Source organism: Pangasianodon hypophthalmus, chromosome 4 (assembly GCF_027358585.1).
Source record: "Pangasianodon hypophthalmus isolate fPanHyp1 chromosome 4, fPanHyp1.pri, whole genome shotgun sequence".
Lineage (NCBI taxonomy): Eukaryota > Metazoa > Chordata > Actinopteri > Siluriformes > Pangasiidae > Pangasianodon > Pangasianodon hypophthalmus.
The window spans coordinates 24619138-24638103 of record NC_069713.1 but is presented as its reverse complement, the minus strand read 5'-3'; the positions used below and the strand labels follow the sequence as shown (position 1 = coordinate 24638103).

Sequence of the window (18966 nt, the reverse complement as noted above, 5' to 3'; positions counted from 1 at the left end):
GGATGGTAAGACCTTAAACTCCCTGTCAGTACAACTGGTTCAATAATAGGCAGGTGGAAAGCTCATGGAACCACGACTGATCATCACGACAGGCACGCTGTGCACGATTTCACAACACGCTCTCAGACTAATGATAAGGAAGTTAATAGAGAAGTCAGCAGTGACTTGAAAAGAGTTGCAGGATGACCTGAAAGCAGCCGGAGCAACAGTTACACAGAGAATAATAAGCAACAAAATGCAGTGCAATCATCTCTGTTTCTACACCCTAGGTAAATTAGAATGGACAAAGGACTTAAATGTTTAAATAATCTAATAAAAAGACATCAATAAAAAGAAATTTAGCTAACAGAATCAGCGATTCATCAGCGATTATTTCAGTGGGAATGTTAGAGCAAACAGTGATCAGTGTAAAACCTGTGAATGATTTTGAACTCATGTGGTAAGACTAGAGAGACAGAGGTGAATAAGACTGTTTAACATATAAAATATTATAATTTGTATTATTTTTTGCATACTAAATTAAATGCATATGAGATCAGTAAATAGTTATTGTTTGGAGTTGGAATCTTTAAATGCAATTTAAAGGTATGGGGTCACGTTATACTTTAAAAACTTTACTTCAGGGTGAGATACATTAAAAAGGGAAATAAAGCCTCTAGTTTTAGAAAATGTCAAAGAATTTATGCGCCGCTTAAACAGATCATACAGTGAAGCGTGTTAGGACTTTTATTTTGACGTGCGAAGCGTTTTTTAACCGGAAGTGATGATTTATGGAAATACGACCAATCCATCCGCAAAATATCAGGAAATATAAAAGTAAAACGGAGTAAATGCTGTACTGTCATGAGATGTGATATGTCAACAGTAAGTCGTTTTCTTATAGAATGTCACAATTTGGTGTATTTTATATCATTTAAGGGTTTTATTATCCTTTTTGTTTGCGAGTAGCAGCTAGCTAACATTAATGACCAGCTGCTGTGGAATTGTCCACTTGCTAGTTTAGCTGTAGCGTGTAATGGAGCTGGTGTTGTGACATGTAGCAGAGGATCTTACACAGTAACTACCGCTGTATTCTTGTTTTTATTCACACACAACTGTTGGTTAAAGGTGTTACTCTGTCTGACTCTATAAACAGCCAGATAACGACATAGTCATAATGATGTTCTCTTAACTACGTCGTGTTTTCATTAATGAAACAGAAATTCAGTCATTTCTGTCTTATCTTGTTCTGACTTTTATCCTGGAGACTGCAGATATGAAGTTGCACCTGACAGCAGCACATCCTCCACTCAGGAGAGGAAATGAGTGTGGCTGCTTTTTCTCGCCTGACCTGACTGCTTTTCCTCTAACACCTCAACACATAACCACCTAAACTTATTTGTCCCACTTTGCAGCAGGGTATTTCACTCAGATTTGTGAAGGTCTAGTTACACACAAGTCTGTGCTCATAAAGGTCCCGATGAACATCTATCATGGATGAAGAGACAGCAGGTACAGTGCAGTGGGTTCGGAAAGTATTCAGATCCCAGCACTTTTTGCACTCTTATACACTCCATGTATACGTCTACTTTCCTAGATTAATAAATTCACATTTTTGGCCATTAACCTACACACAATAATCCATAATGTGGAAAAAAGAAAACCAGTCTTTAGAATTTTTTTAATTAAAAAAAAAAAAATTTAAATCAAAAACTTAAATATCTCATTTATATAAATATTCAGACTCTTGGCTAAAGCAAACCCAATTAAGCTCAGGTGCATCCTGTTTGATTTGATTTTCTCGAGATGTCTCTAGAACTTGACTGGAGTCTATAAGTGGTAATTTCAACTGATATAAGGTGTACGATTTAGAGTGCATAGATCTCAGACAAAAACAAACAAGCCATAAAGTCTAGGGAACTCTTTGTAGACATCCATGATGAAATTGTATCGAGACATGGATCAGGGGAAGAGTATAAATCCGTTTATAAACTGAATATTCTCAGGAGCACATTGAGCTCCATCATTGTGAAATGGAAGAAGTTTGGAACCACCAGGACTCTTCCTAGAGCTGGTCATCTGAGCAAACTCAGAAACTGGGCTGAAAGGGCTTTGGCCAGGGAGTTGACCAAGAACTGAATGGCCACTCTACCTGGGCCTCAGAAGTTCTCTGCAGAACTAGGAGAACCAACCATCTCAGAAATCTTCCATTGGTTGAGTGGCTAGATGGAAGCCACTCCTAAGTAAAAAGGCATAAGGCCATCACTTAAAGTAGTCTGAGAGCATGAGAAAAAGATTCTCTGGTCTGATGAGAACTCCAAGCGCTGCCTCTGGAGAAAGCTGACTTATACCATCCCTACAGTGAAACGTGGTGGTGGCAGCATCATGTTATGGAGGTGTTTCTCAGTTGCAGGGATGGGGCGATTGGTCAGAGTTGAGGGAAGGATGAATGCAGCCAAATACACAAAGGTCCATGAAGAAAACCTGCTCCATAGTTCTCAAGACTTCAGACTGAGGCGAAGGTTCATGACAACAACCCAAAGCATACAGCCAAGACAGTGGTACAGCAGCTTCAAGACAAGTCTCTGAACGTCCTTGAGTGGCCAGACAGAACCCCCTAGAACATCTGTGGAGACACTTGAAGATGGCAGCTCACAGACACTTTCCGCCCAATCTGAATGAACATGAGATGATCTGCCAGGAAGAATGGGAGAAACAGCACAAATCCAGGTGTGCAGAGCTTGTAGAGACTTACCCAAGAAGACTCAAAGTCTGTAGTTGCTGCCAAAGGTGCTTGTACAAAGTACTGAACGAAGGGTCTGAATACTTCTAAATGCAGAAAAAAATGTAAAAATTTGTTTTTGTTTTGTTTGGGATATTGTGTGTAGAGTGATGGCTAATAAAGTCAGTTTAATCCATTTGAAATTAAATCTATAACACAGTAAAATGTGCCAAAATTGAAGAGGTCTGAATACTTTTTAAACCCACTGTACCTGTCACCATTAAGTTAGCCGCAACAGAGGATCTGCTACAGAAGCTGCGCCGGTTCGTGTTTGGGAAAACTGGAGTCAGTGAACTACAGACAGTGTTTTTCATACATTTATTGGCTCTGCTACAGTATTTTTTTTCTTTGCTGCATCTGTATCCGGATTGCGGTCCACCAGTTGATGATCCCTGTTTTACATAAGAAACCAGAAACTGCTCATTCAGATCGCTACAGCTCTCAATCCATGTAAAAGCAAAATCACCACACCTACTGACCATCCAGGCAAAACAACCTTTTTTTTTTTTCTTTTCATGGCACTTTTTGTGATTTGGATATTCACCGATCCTACTTTCTATTTTTTCAGTATAATACAGATACTGAGTATCAGCTGACACTCGATACTGATTCTGACAACCCAAGAGCTCTCAGTTGTTGATAAGTAATCCGAAGCATCATCAGTGTGATTGTGCTGTGATTTCGCAGTGTTCTGTGTGTCCTATGTTCACGCCAGTCATACCTGTGTTATCAGTCAACATCACACATGTTCTTGTCACTACTATGCTTTAGAGGATTGGGTCTGAAAATGCGTGAAATCTACCTTAGTAAATAGTACGTTAGTACAGCAATGGTGCCACTCCTATTCAGGCATAACTAGTGTATAATATGTGGTTTGGGACTCAAACTCTGAAAACACCTTTTTATTATGAAAACTATATTTTGGGCATCGAAGCTGTGTGTCTGGGCTATTAGTTATTTATTCTTAGTTGCCCAGTAGAGTAGATTCAGTAGGTGTAGTAAATATTTAGTTAGGAGGCTTTTGAGAAAATGGTTACCGGCATCTTTTGTCCATCCCCAGACCAGAGAAAGAACGTGTAGCAGTGTGCAGACGTTGAGGAACCTGAGCAGAGCAGTGCAGTGCCAAAATGTTATACAACTTTTCTAATAGCATGTCCAGCAAAAATAGCGACAGCTTTCAAAGTCATTATGGGGGAGGATGAGGACGACACAGCATCATATCATGCCTTCCCTAGAAATTTGAATATTTTCTCATGTTCATAAGTTGGTATTAATGCATTTGACTAGATATCCAGGTTGTCATACTTGGGGATTAGACTACGTTAGCTACTATTTTTTGTAGAGTAGTTAAGTAGGTTTCCAAATGGGAGACTGGGCAAGCACATTGGGGCTTTGACTTGCCTAGTGGACAAGCTAAAGAATTTTTTTAATTTGTCCACTCCTGATTACTATTAGTGTGAACGTGGCCATAGGCGGACTTGTAGTGCCGTTGTTGTAAACGGTGGAACCAGACTTTTGTGTCTAACATTGGTGTAAATGGCAGAGACAATCTCTTCATTGCAGAGAGGTTTTCAGCCATTTGAAATTTCTGGTTGCTAATAGACGTAGATTTTTTTCCCCTAAGAGTATCCTTTTTATTGATAGACGTTATGATGTAAGGACAGTCTAGGCAAAATGGTCAAAATCACATACAGCGGCATTAAAGAAGACGGGTATTGTATCTTAATACAAGAGAAATTATGAGCTGTTCAGAATCTGATATAGATATCATGGACATAATGCAAAGCAACATCCTTCTTTGTGCTGTAGGTGCCTAATTCGAAGTTGCCTTAGTCCAGGACACAGCCGCCCAGGATGGCTCTGATTGAGGGCGTGGGCGATGAGGTCACTCTGCTCTTCGGAGTTGTGTTCCTCTTGCTCATCCTCATCCTGGCCTGGGCCTCCACACACACGGCTGAGCCGCCTGAGCACCTTGTCCCATCCAGCCCAGGCTCCGTCACCGCGGCAGAGCCAGAGAGCCAAGAGCCTCACCCTCCTGGTGACATTACCTCACCACCTCGCAGCCCAAGGGAAGATGATAAGACTGAGGCAGGAGCGGAGAGAGGAGCTGAGGGACATGAGAGCAGTGCAGAGGCTGCAGGAGGAGAAAGCCTGTTAGGGGCAGACGGTCTGAGACACAGAGACGTCCCGGGACCTTCACTCAGCACGCAGCCACCAGCCAGTGCCTCAAGCGCCACACAGGCGTCCACTTCTGAAGATGTGCCCAATAACACGGAGAGAAACATGGTACTGAGGCTGAAGTTTCTGAATGACACCGAGAGAATAGCACAGGTCAACCCTGACGACACCATTGGTTACATTAAAAGGTAATAATAATAGCTTATTAAATAAAATTATAAGTTATAAACTAGCCTTAATTGATTTAGGTATTTTCAGACATATCTGCTAACAATTCAGTTTTTTTATACCATCAAACAGTGTAATTTACCCCAGTATGCAGTATTGTTGGGGGGTCTAGCAACGTTTTTTTTAAACATAATAATACTCAGGGGCTACAGTGGCGCAACCGAGCAGTGTTCACTGTACAGCCATCTGTAGCCAAGGGAGTAAAATTGACCTTGCTCTCTGGGTGGGAGGGACAGCATACTCTCTCCTCTGTCCTTCATAGTAACACTAGCCAATCATGGGCGTCTGTGAGCTGTGAGTATGCAGAAGAGGATAGATAGTGAGGGTGTTACGCTGCCCTGTGACGCTACATGAACAGCAGTTCCAAAAGATTCGGTTTGCTCACTAGACTCATATGGTAGAAGCATATGATGGCCTTCACCTTCCCCAGCTGGTAGCTTTCGTATGATAGGGGAGAGAATTAGCTATTGGGTAGAAATTGGCAGATGACCAGATTGGAGAGGGGGACGCTAATTATGACACTCAATATTTGGAGCTCACACGTACAGCGTTTTTTAAAATAAAGTTTTTTAAAAGGTTGTGTAATGTTTTTCTACAACACACCGGTTTCCAAATTATTGGCACTCTTAAAATCAGAAAGAATAACAGCACTGCGTGTCTTCCTATAAAATCTAACAAAATTGGAGACACTTGTAGAGGGATCTTGGTCCACTCCTCCATGCTGAACAGTTTAACTCCTTTATATTGTTAGGTTTATGCATGTGGACCCTTCAATTCAGACTACAGGGTTTCAGTAGCGTTCAAATCCCGAGACTGAGAGCGTCATTGCAGAACATTGATTTGAAAGCTCTATCTATGGCCAAGTCAGAACCTCCTGGCAGAGGCAACCATGTTTTGTCGTCAAACAAGAGCTTCTGAACCACTAGCCCCTAATCAGTTGCCACACATACACACACACACACACACACACACACACACACACACACACACACACACACAAAATTGTCTTACTATTTTTGTGAAGACCTTCCACTGACACAATTAACACACATTTTCCATGGACAAATTGTGTTAATCTCTCACTAGTCCTTTATCAGTGGTCAGTTAGGTGCATCTTCAACAGATAATTGACACTGTCATGGATGTGAAATTTTGTTATAATTTACAGGATATCATAAATTCCAACCCCAATGATGATGTGATGGACATGAAGCTACTTCTAGATTAGCACTGCTTCTATATTAGCACTACTTCTGTCATTAACCAAGACATTTTTGACTGCACATAGAATAACATACACTCCATGGCCACTCAGGTATATGTGGTGAATTTAGATTATACCATGTAGGTACACATTGTACATTGTTATGCAGTTTGTCAGCCCTTCTCTACCTCCTTCAATCCATCAAAAGGACCTCCAAAGGACCGTGACTGTTCCCAGCACAGCACTGACCAGTGTCCTTTGGAGGTCCTTTTGATGGATTGAAGGAGGTAGAGAAGGGCTGACAAACTGCATAACAATGTACAATGTGTACCTATATGGTATAATCTAAATCAAAGATTTAGATTAGATTTACACAAAGCAGTGGCGTCTTACTGGGTGATCTGCTGCCAGAAGTGTCACTGCTGCATTGAGAAACAGTCCTCCAGCCAAAGATATCCAGCCAAGAGCATCCTGTGGTTAGAAACTGACCACTGATGAAGGATTAGAGTGCAATTAACACAAATTGTCCATGGGGAAAACAGCTTTAGCCTCTAATTGTATATGAGCAATGTTGATTAACAAAGTATTTGTTTCTAATAAAGTGGCCAGTATTTATTTAAAAAAAAAAACATCATTGCTGATGTGCCTGATACACTCTTACAAGCACCATACAAACTAATATACCACTACTGTGTCTGTGTCCACCATCTTGTAAGTGGTGGTCCTATGTTGGATTCTGTGAACTGCTGCACAAGATAGACTGGAACATTTATTCAGAGCTGAAATCATAATTTCCGTTTAAATAAGCCATGTGGAATTTGGAAGCCATCTTGGCTCTATGCTAAGCTGTGTATGTGTTTCTGATCATATGTGCAGGACCTACTTTGCTGGTCAGGAGCACCAGGTGCGTCTGATCTACCAGGGCCAGCTCCTCCAGGACGATGCCCAGACTCTGGCCTCCCTTAACCTCGCCGATAACTGCGTCCTGCACTGCCACATCTCGCAGCACGCCACGCGGGCAGTGCCTGCAGGCGCTCGCGCCGCCGACCAGGTGCACGTGGCGCTGAACGTGGGCAGCCTGATGGTGCCTCTGTTCGTGCTCATGCTCTCCGTGCTCTGGTACTTCCAGTTTCAGTACCGCCAGTTCTTCACCGCTCCTGCCACCGCCTCTCTTGTGGGCATTACCATTTTCTTTAGTTTTGTCGCGTTTGGGGTGTACCGCCGTTAATTACGAGAGCTTCACCTGACGCATACACTTACCCTACATACACACATACACATACCAGCACCACTGTACATTGCTTCTGGGATCTCTGGACTCTCGCGGGTTTGTTGAAGGCCATGATTTCAGAAAAGTCTTATTTTCTTTACTATAGTCAGTTACTTCTGCAAGTTTATGCTTGTGTTACACAGTAATGTGCTCTATATTTAATTTTTAGTTTTTTAATATTTAGAAATGCTCATTGTGCCTATCCTAATTTTTTTTTTTCTCTCATTTTTGGCTTTGCAGGCTGCCAGTGTGTAGCTGGTGCTTGCTTATGGGAGGGTTTGGTAGTCACATGACTGTTCAAACTTTCAGGCAGGTTAATCTGTCTCTGTCTGTCTGTCTCACACTGTTACAGAGTAGAGCAGACAGCGCTGCTGATATATGTCAGGACTATTGAAGTACTTTGTGTAAAAAATGGATCTTGAAACAAAGACATAATCTATTAAATCATTCTTTTATTTATTGGTGACTAATGTCATTTGTGCTGTAGATGTTCTGTGTCTCCTAATTAGATTGAAATTAATGCAGCCAGACTGGAAATATGGGGTAATTTTGTATTGTTTTTAAATTGTTTAAAGTCATGCTAAGCCTATTTTTGAATACCATAAATATTTTCTATGTTGAGTAACAAATGGCTTAATAAATACACAGAATTATCAACATGTTTACCTTCATCAGTACACGCTATATGGCCAAAAGTTTGTGGACACCCGAGTCACATCCATATGTGCTTTTTGAATATCCCATTCCAGATTTAGTCCCCCTATCCTGTTATTATAATCTCAGGTCTTCCTGGAAGGCTTTCTACTACATTTTGGAACGTAGCTGAAGGGATTTGCTCATTCAGCCACAACAGCATTAGTGAGGTTAGACACTGATGTTGGGCAAGGAGACCTGACACACAGTCAGTGTTCCAGTTCATCCTATAGGTGTTAAGTGGGGTTGAGGTCAGTGCCCTGTGCAGGCCACTCAAGTTCTTCCATTTCAGCCTTGGCAAACCATGACCTCACTTTGTGCACAAGGACATTATCATGCTGGAGCAGGTTTGGGCCTCTTAGTTCCAGTGAAGGGAAATTGTAATGTTACAACACACAGACATTCTCTATAATTGTGTGTTTCAAACTTTGTGGCAACAGTTTGAGGAAGAACCACATATGGGTGTGATAATCAGGTGCCCACAAACTTTTGGCCGTATATTGTGTTATGAACATGCCAATGGAGACGGATCAACCAGACGGATCAAATCACATTGAACTTTTAGATTTCTTGTGGCATCACTGTGATCAGCAAGTGGGGATCGGTTGGTTCCAGCAACAACACATAAAGTACCTTATCTCTTGCTCAGCCCCAAACCCATCCTACCTCTGATGCTGAATCTGAGTAGAACCTGGTATTATTTTGTCTTTTCTGAAGTTATGTAGATTTATTTTACAGCAGTTTTGTTTTTTTCTAGGTGTGAGTTTATTACACATAGCCTACACCTGCACATTCGTTTCCCTGGTAAACTGGTGTTCTTTGGCCTGTATTTGCATACTGAAACTTGATAGGCTGTTGTAGTTTATGATGCAATCACACATCCTTCAATGTGTTATAAAAGTTTCAGCTTTCCTAAATTTAAGAAAACCACTATACAAACAGTCTGTGCCTTCTAATTTAATTGCTCATATTGTAAGTGTTCCACTGTGGCACAGCGAGAAGCATTGCTGCTTTCAAGCTCCAGGTGCCCCGGTTCGATTCTGAACTTGGGTTACTGTCTGTGGGAGTTCTCCAGGTGTTCTCATGGGTTCCTGCTGCAGCCCAAAAACATGCCAGTAGGCAGATTTTAGTGTTCATAAATGTCACATTTTTAGGTGTATTAGGTGTAAACTCATGACAGGGCTGCCTTTTGCGTTTGAGGACAGTTTTCATTGTCCTGGACAATTTTTGTCCCCTAGGGTCCACTTAGGCTTTAGGGTAGAACAGTAGGAATCATTCGTACTTTCTGGGCTCCACTAATGCGCAGTAGAAAAAAAATATAACCGGCAGCCTGAACTTCCGTCTCCTTACAGTGACTGTAGTTTGACGACGGTCCCTTAATCCGTGCGCTCGTGTACGCATGCGCGTTGTCTTGTGCCGCACCGCGCGCCGCTCTCCTCCACACTGGGCCTTCTTCATCAGCATCCCACCATCCACAGCTTTAACTCCCTGAGGATCAGGATCAGGAGGAGGAGGAGAAGGAGGAGGAGGAGGAGGAGAAGAAGGGAGCTCCCGACAATCCGTCTGAAAGCGAGGAGAAGTTGTCGGAGACGGACACCAGACCAGAGAGTGTGTTTGAGTGTGTGCATCTCAAAGTTGCCGCGATGGAAAGAAAGGTAGGAGCACAAAACCTCCGCATCCATTCTAACGCCGTCCACCATCACCTTCCGCTTCCAGCTGCTGTAAAAACTGCGCTTTCTCTCCGTCCTGCGTTTCTGAAATACAGTCACGACGGCACACACACGCTGCTACAGGCCTCTGCTGCTGCGCTTTCCAGCACAAAACCTCCACACGTTCATCTTAATCCACTTCTCACCTCAGACACTCACTACACGTCTGTGTAATGCTGATGTGTTGTTATTTCTTTTCCCTATCATTATTAATCACACAGCATGCTATTGTTTATGCGCCCCGACTCTCAGGAGGATCCACTTTTATTTATGGAAAACAAGTTTAAAAGATAAAAACAGTAGCTACACGTCTAAGTTGAAGTGCATGATGGAAATTCACTGTGTGGCAAACTTGTGGCTGAAGATTCAGGTCCTGATGGTGTAGCCTTCAGGCAAATAATAATAATAATAATAATAATAATTATTATTACTATTATTATTATTATTATTATTGTTGTTGTTGTTGTTGTTGTTGTTGTTGTTGTTAGTAGTAGTAGTAGTATTTATAATAATAATAAGTATTATTATTATTATTATTATTATTATTTATACTACTACTACTACTACTACTAATAATAATAATAATTATTATTATTATTATAGACTGTACTATTATGCTGGTAGATTAAGTTTAAGAGAAATCAGGTCATATATAAAGTAGTGGATTCAGGAATGATTGGACTTGAACATTGTTTACACCATTCACTGTTCATCAGCATTAACTGAACCTGAAATACTTTCTTATAGGGCTATTTCTCTATTTCTATCACCTGATGTGCCGTAACAGAAATCCACTCTGACAGCCATAACGGATCAATTAAGAATAAAAAGTTTTTCATATTTTACAGTGATATTTCTTATACTTCTGAATCATTTTTCTTTGAATTTAAGATACAGTGGAAATATTTCTTCCTATATACGCACTTCTACAGGACATAAGCTAGAACGTGTCAGAGCAATGCTATGACAGAGAGAAATAATTATGAAGAAAGTAATAAAATTGTACTAAAATTCTAATAATTATGATATGTAACCTATTTCACAACACGATTGGTCAGAAGGTGTTGATTAGTTTTCTAAAACAGCACCTCTGATAGTATTTCCAGCTGAAGAGCAAATCACAGGTTTATGTTACTGCACTCGTTCTAATACGATGTTGTTTCTATAGTAACAGCTAATTCACATGGACTTGTATGGCAGACGTTCCGCTTAGTCTAAGCCTAATAAAATACAGATATGTGTTGTAATTCAATAAAGAAACATGACTGTTTGTTAATATGTTGTTCTGTAATAATAAGGGTTCTGTAGTAATAATAATAATAAGAGTTCTGTAAGCAGATGTTTATTTAACATTTATGGAAGGAGTCTCCAGTATCAGCGCTTTGTAACAGTCTGTAAGATGTCTGCAACTGGAGAGTCTTCAGGAGAGAGGACTTTGTGTTTTGCCATTTCTCAGTAACATGACAAGCTCTATGAAAGAGAGAAAAAAGAGAGGCTAGTGCATGAACGATGTAAGTAATAACAGGAAATAACTTGCCTCATAGATTTTCCACAGCATTAAATGTAACTATAAATGGTCATTCTTGAATAAACAGAAACAATTATTATTTGGCAAACTGCCATGGGATAAGAGGAATAAATTCTTCAGGACATGCTGTTATAGGAAAATAATCAACGACAGATTGGTGTGATGTCGTTAACACCCCGTGGTCTTTTATTCCTTACTTACTGAGCTTTAAATAATTCATAAAGTCTAGCGAATTTACCAATCGAATAATGAGCACTCGATCAAATCTGATTCTGAACTTCATCCTAAATCATACATATTCCCTCTCAGGTGTACAAACTGATTAAAGGATATTGTATAACCTATCAAGCTAAATTATTAATAAAGAGTTTATGCTAAAACTGTTCAAATAAATACACATTTAAATTAAATGACACAGTAAAGTGAGTATGTGGATTTAAGCTGCTGTGTACAAGATCATTTTAAACTCCAAACTACATGCAGTTCTGTGTTCTGTACATGTACAGTAACTATAAAAAAAAAAAGCAGAGTGTATGTTGTTTTAAGAAAAACATTGCACTTTGCCTTTAAAAGCTTTTCCACATGGCGGTGCTGTTGAATGTGTTTAGTTAAAAGCGTTAATTTTCATTCATGAGCGCTGTTTGCTGTGTCTCATTAGGCCCTTATTATCATCACGTTCATGAGAAGCAGTAAAGAGAAGCCGATGTTGCACAAAATGCATTTGAAATAATTCTGTTTTAATATACGCAGAAATGTAGTTTGTCAGCACTCAGCAGGCCTCCGACATGGTTGAGGTCTTTATGAAAGCTGGGCTCCCCCTCCAGAACCCCTCTGTGCTGCGAATGAATGGGACGTTGCTACTCTACAGTATCGGCTTATGGGGGTCCTGAAAGGGGGTCTTACTCCTGGCAGGCATGTTCCTCTTCGGAACATTTTATTTTTCTGCCTATATTGATTTATTGGCTGTCTTTGTGCAATGACCTGCCTTTTGGTTTCTCAGAAATAGAAAACAAGTAATGAGATATTCCCTATTCGCAGCTCTCCTAACACTTATTGTATTTCATGCCGGGAACATTATTACCCACAAGTATAATGTAGCTGATCATTTCTGTAGCTAAATACGCAATGATTAATATGTTGTATCACTAGAAAATTACCGTTATGTTTCAGTCTGTCTTAAACACACATGTACATTGATCTCATCACATGTGACTGCATGCATCCAGTCATGCATCTTATTTGGATTTTCTGGCAGGTTTGTAGACTAAACCTGCTAAAAGCAGCATAAAGTATTTTATTTTAGCCCCCTGTCAATTTATTTCAAATCTCACTGTAGTATTATCAGTTATAGTTAGTCCTAACATCCTCGCCATATACAGACAGGTGACAAATGAAAGAAAAAGCCACGGGCTCTGTAATGGTCTGGAGGCATTTTAATTTTAGCACAGGGCACGAGGGCGAACTAAACGCTTTGATGAGGATGAAAATGATTCAAATCATATGCCATGGCTTTCACAGTCACCAGATCTCATCCCACTTGGACACTTAGGGAAGATTTTGGAGCAACAGCTCAGCAGACGGCTCTCCAGCACCATCATCAAAATGCCAACTGAGGCAAGAAGATCTGATTCGAAAGAACAGATTTCAACACCTTACTAAGACACATTGTTCATGTTGTCTTGGCTTTTCATTTGTCACCATCTGTATATATTATAAAACAAACTTATGAATTAGAACAGTAAGGAAATTTCCTATAGATTTTGAGGCAAACGTTGGTGCGAGTGTCAGTTTAATTTGTTTTATTTAATTAGCGCACACTAGAGTTGATATTGTTATAGAGCTACTGGACACCAAAATTCATTTCATAGAGGACACCAAGGAATAATGAATTTAAAAAAATTCATAATCATGACATTTCGCTGAACATTATTGAATCATTCACTCCTCTGAATTAAGACACATGCATGAGACTGTAGTAGTCTCATGCTTTCGGCCAGCAAAAGCCCACTTGTCAGACCCCCAGTCTCTCTCTACCCTGAGAATGTGAGAGGGAGCTATGTTAAAAAAGAGGAGAGGAGGCAGGGTAAGAGGGAGGGAAAGAGAGAGAGAGAGAGAGAGAGAGAGAGAGTGGAACAGGAGGCTGGACTTTGGCCACACGCTAACATGCTTTAAAAGAGAGAGAGAGAGAGAGAGAGAGAGAGAGAGAGAGGGACCATTTGGGAGAGGAGAGATAGAGAGGGAGAGTGAAGGAGGGTGGGAGCGCTCTCTTTTGAAGGAGAGGGAATGTGGAGCGGATAGCAGGGGAGGCGGACGGGGAGAAGAAGCTAGTAATACAGACAACAAAAGAAAAATCGGGGGGTGAAGAAAAAGGGGGCTTCTGCACAATGGCCACGGAGGATTCTGCTGGTGGCGCTCGCAAAGCCACCAAGAGTAAACTGTTCGAGTTTCTCGTCCATGGAGTGGTGAGCAAGCCAGCTTAGCCCGTGTGTGTGTGTGTGTGTGTGTGTGAGAGAGCATGCTGCATAAGCATGTGAATGCATTCTGGAAGCAGGCACAGTACTGGGAGCATTGCGATGCAGAGGTTTCATTTAGGATTTTTTTAAAGGGATTGAAAGAGAGGAGAGAGGAGGAGGAGGAGGAGACGGAGCAGTGAGGGACAGCTGCTGGTGCAGGTCACTGTGAAGAAGTGTTGGAGAAGTGAGCAGAAACTGATTCGGTTACAGAAGCCAGTTTTAGGCTAATTTACTTGTCAGATCACTTGTATTGCATGGCTCTGCCAGTAAAGTCTTGCAGAATGGCTGTGTAGTTCATCGGGATGTTGTTTTATATCATTTTAATCTAAACTGATTGCTTAGTATTCAGTTAAATGTCTGTGGTTTGCGGTTGGTGTTGTCTTTTGTGTTGCGCATCACAAACTCTTCTGCAATTACAGCCAGTGAAGTGAAGACAGCTGTAAAATTCCAGCATTTTACATTTCTTTGGGTTTGTGTTTTTCTACTTTTTTTGCTTGACAAGTCCCCAAATGGATTTCCAATGCTGTTAGAATAATTTTGCTCCAGCAGTGCAGCAGCCATCAGAGAAAGCGTAGGATCAGAACAGTGAATTATTGCATGTGAAAGTTCAGCCAGGACTAGATATTAGGAGAGAGTGAGCCAGGCCTCGCGCCACTTCACAGGGAGGTTTCTGGTTTCGCCCGGCAGACTGCACCTCCTCTGTTTAGTCTGCTCTGAGCATAAACTTTTCCACTGAGAGTTCTCGCCCGGCTAACGATCAAGCTGCCTGTGCCAGCGTTGAATGAATCATTGTGCAATTTGTCCACTTTTGTGGCAGAACAATCCAAAGTTTATTCAGATTCTAGTGCTAATTAGAAAATGCTAATGAGTGTGCATAATTTGAAACTATTTAAATTCAGTTGCATTTGCATTTTCATGCCCAACAATCTGCAAATTCTTTAGTAATGCTGTATCTAATGCTTTGATTTTTTTTTTTTTTTTCCCTGCCATCAAGGTATGAACAGTAATCACATGCTGTAAGTGAGACTTTCTAGTGAGGGACAGAGGATATCCTTCAATTTTGCTTAATGTTTGAGCTAAAAAAGGAAAATAAGTGTCAAGGACACTTCACTGAAAGCTTCTCTCCTCTCGTTTCTGACTGAAGTGATTCTTGGCCGGTTAGATACGTTTGTGGCTGTAAGAAACACCAGCATATTAAAGAAAAACACAGGACAGTCAGTAAAGACTATTTCTGTGAAGTAGTTAGCTATGTATTCTTTCATAACTTTTCACACGTCCTCCCAAAAATACACCCTGCATTAATATGTCGCACTCACACACGTCTGATTTACCTTGTTGACGAGCGAAATGACGAGCGAAGACATGATTACAAAAGCTTTTCAGTATAAGCAGAGCTGCAGTAGGAGCATAGTAGGCCCACTTACAAATGAAGGCATTGCTGTTTCTCTCATTGCTACTTGTTAAGACCTTGATTTTCCATTTTAAATTTGGCAAGACGCTGTTCACGAAAATGCAAATGCAAATACCAGTTCTCAAATTATGTGCACTCACATGCAAACTGCAATTGCAAACACATGACTAGCATTTCCTAATAACCATTTGAATTGGACTAGTTCCTTACACTTCCAGCTTCGCTTTCTTTTCAGGTGTCACCTTCTAGGCAGTCTGGCACTTTGCTTTAAGGCAGCATGGGAGATGAAGCGTCAAGTCTTTTGTTTTGTATGGTTTTATGTAGGGATGAGCGATATGATGATATAATATTGATATCATGATAAATTATAAATCAGTACACTTTTCGGAGATATCGAGGGTGACATGATACCTTTTTATAACACTTTTTAAATGTTTTTAGTTACAAACTCAGCTGATTTGATTTCAGTTAAATTACATCCTGAATCTCCAAAATTGTAAAATGTTAATTATCATTTTTTTAGTTTATTTTTCCCCCATATTCAATGTTAAGTAATGTATTTTTGTACACAATAAATTTCATCACACTCAGTTTTTTCAGTTTTTTTTATTTATTTATTTATTTATTTTTATTTTTTAGCAACACAATGTTTTGCTGGCAGTTAGAAAAAATTCCATATCATAGAAAAGATAATATTTTGTCAGAGTACCCACCTCTATCTGTATGTCATGGTGCCATAGGTTGGAAATTAGAAATAGTCCCTTTCAAGACTAAGGGAAAATTAAATTAACGTAAAAGGTCAGAAGATCACTACAGCAGCATATGACATGCATATTTTATTTGTTAGAAAATAATAACTCGAAATAATCTTGCAGCAGTTATTAACATTCTTTCCCCAGTTCCTGGGTGAGTTCGTCCCCGGTTACTGAAAAGCAGAAGAACACGTGTGAGTGGTGCTTCATCATTAGTGCTATTTCTGTAATGAGCCTTCAGTGGCAGCCTGGTGCTGTTCCTGATGCCCGGTCCAACCTCCCTCTGTGCTTCAAACTTCCGCTGCGACCTTGAGAGTTGTTGCCACTTCATGCTGTGTCCACATGTTCACGTCCCATTGCTCCTTGCCCTCCCATAGGCAGTGGGATTGGACTGACCCAGGACACCCTGGGGTTCAGCCTACTTTGGGAAGGGTGAAGGGGTCAGGACAGGAGGGTCACTGCACCATGTCTGGCAGAGGTGCACTACGGAGAGCACAGGAGCTGTGAGATTTGGCTCCAGCTCCAAACGTTTTCACAGCTTCTCTTGACGTCCTGTGAGTTCCAGTGACTTTGAGCTGCTGTATGAGTCATAAGTGACTAATTCAGCCATTCAAACAGTTATTGTGTTGGCGACTTTTTATGTTTCAGGAAAAAAATGTGACCAGTGATGGCTCTTCTATAATGCACCGTAAAAACACTGTTAAAAGTTCTTTAACTGAAGGAAGAATGTAGTGTTTCCAAACCAAAGTCATCTTTCATGATAACTGAGGATTACTTTAAAGCGCTGTTGAGGATTTTGGCTAAAAGAATGGCATCCCATCCACTGCAAAATGACAGCCTCTGACGCGACCGTGAGCATGAAGCACATACTAAAGATGAGTGAAAGGATTAGTGAGGAAATTGAAAGAGTAAAAGGATAGGTCTCGAAAGGATAATATAACACTTTATTAATCCCAGGTGGGAAATTCCAATGTTGCAGCAGACAAGAGACAATAAAGCAGCAGGAAAGTATTAAAATAAGTTAAAATAAGCAACTATACAAATGTATAAAAATGTAGTGAATATATTCATAGAATATAGATTATAATACAGACAATAATACTGCACAATAATACAGAATATAACCAGATAAACTCGTATGCAGGTTATATCAACCGTGCAGATGGACTATGGTGAATATAGATTTTGATTATATACCACAAAATATCAAATATAATACTTTAAAATCATTTCAGTCATAATCAGAATTCTAAAATTTGCCTAAAAGACACTGCCTTTGCTCTTCTTCAGTGACCATTATTTACAGTCATATATATTGTTTACACACACACTATATATATATAGTGCAATTATTTTTATTGATAATTTTTCATGCAATTATCTAATCAGCCAATTATATGGCAACAGTGCAATGCATAGAGAAAATTGTTGTATGTGAAAATCCCAGGAGATCAGCAGTTTCTGAAATACTCAAACCAGCCCTTCTGGTACCAACATCCATCCCACAAGCAAAATCACAAAGATCACACTTTTTCTTCATTCTGTTGTTTGATGTGAACATTAACTGAAGCTCTTAACCTGCATCTGCATGATTTCTTGCATTGCGCTGCTGCCACATGACTGACTGATTAGATAACTGCATGTGTACAGGTATACAGATGTTCCTAATTCCTAATTCTGTTTTGATTCTGTCTCCGCCCCACATCCTGTCATTGGTCTGTTCGCTGACTGTGTTCGCCTGTTCTGTGTTAGTTTGTGTTTCATGATCGTGTTTTCCTATGTTATCAAGCTTCCGGTGTCTTGACCTCTGCATCATATTCTGACTACAATTCCTGGATTGGCTGTTATAAAGATTGTATCGAGTTTGCACACTTGCATCCTGCCTCACATCAAATGCTTTACAGAATTTTGGCTTTGGCCAAGAATACTTATTCCTTATTCCTATAATAACTAAATAAAATAAATAACACACAATACATTGTATTGCATGTTTTGTTTTTTTGTTTTTTGTTTGTTTTTTGATGGTGAGTTTATTAAATTGGATTATAATTGGGTTAGCTTTAATCCAAGATTCTTTATGTATTGTTACTGTGAGAATTTTATAGTTTTTTCTTTGGATTTATGTATTAATATATGGGCTTTTTGCATTGTACACTCTAGGAAAAATTGTCTCACGAGTTCCATGTATGGTTTAAGGCTTTCCTAAGCAGGAAACTTTGGAAACTTTGACGTAGAAACTTTGAAAGTCCCCCCCCAAAAAAGACAGAGAATCTTATAGGGTGCTAGATTTGTGTATATGTGTAAAAATAAAAATACTTAAAACTTGCACTGAGCTGATCAGACAGTGAAAGAGTGGTATGCTTGTTCAGTTGCTTCGTGTCACCAGTCGACTTTGCTTAAGCTGCAGTGTGCTCCTGCTTCAGTCTTGCTGCAGCTGTTGCTTATGAAATGACAGGCACAGGTGTGTGTGGCCGTGGCCCAGATCACTGCTTGATAGTGGAAGGGCAATACATGAGTGCACTCCACAGCTTTCACTGTAGTGAAACTACAGTGAAATTGTAGAACTGTACAGTGTGCCATGTCTATGTGCACTTATGTTCCAATGTTTTATTGTAGCAGGCATGCATGATCTGAATATTCAAATAACCATTCAACGATTTAAATAAATATTCAAATAACATACATACATTGATAGTTCTCCCTCTCAGTGACTTGCTGT

The 18966-nt window shown here is 40.1% G+C and overlaps 2 protein-coding genes across 6 annotated transcripts in view; both read left to right on the top strand.

Moving 5' to 3' along the window:
- The first annotated feature begins 716 nt into the window (after positions 1-716).
- tmub1 (transmembrane and ubiquitin-like domain containing 1) lies at positions 717-8100 on the top strand. Of its 2 annotated transcripts, none has more exons than XM_026935833.3 (3): positions 717-864; positions 4571-5127; positions 7248-8100. In XM_026935833.3, exons 2-3 carry the CDS (start codon positions 4616-4618, stop codon positions 7597-7599), a joined length of 864 nt encoding a protein of 287 aa, XP_026791634.3. In that variant the 5' UTR covers positions 717-864; positions 4571-4615; the 3' UTR covers positions 7600-8100. The 2 variants fall into 2 exon arrangements, with proteins under 2 accessions (XP_026791634.3, XP_034159093.2); XM_034303202.2 differs by lacking the exon at positions 717-864 and adding an exon at positions 934-1056.
- Positions 8101-9753: 1653 nt separating this feature from the next.
- The window catches only part of smarcd3a (SWI/SNF related, matrix associated, actin dependent regulator of chromatin, subfamily d, member 3a), a 29663-nt gene continuing 20450 nt past the window's right edge, over positions 9754-18966 (top strand). For 2 of the 4 annotated variants that reach the window (XM_026935831.3, XM_026935829.3), the window contains exon 1: positions 13780-14033. In XM_026935831.3, coding sequence (XP_026791632.1) covers positions 13956-14033 — 78 coding nt within the window. In that variant the 5' untranslated portion in view covers positions 13780-13955. Of the gene's footprint in view, positions 9990-13779; positions 14034-14129; positions 14269-18966 lie in introns of those variants that run through there. The other 2 variants (XM_026935830.3, XM_053233173.1) reach the window with 2 other exon arrangements.

Excerpts from the sequence above, each read along its gene's own strand:
- tmub1 (XM_026935833.3), top strand. The coding sequence starts at position 4,616 with ATGGCTCTGATTGAGGGCGTGGGCGATGAGGTCACTCTGCTCTTCGGA. Across the intron at positions 5,128-7,247 it reads ACCATTGGTTACATTAAAAG|GACCTACTTTGCTGGTCAGG; the intron begins GTAATAATAATA and ends TCATATGTGCAG.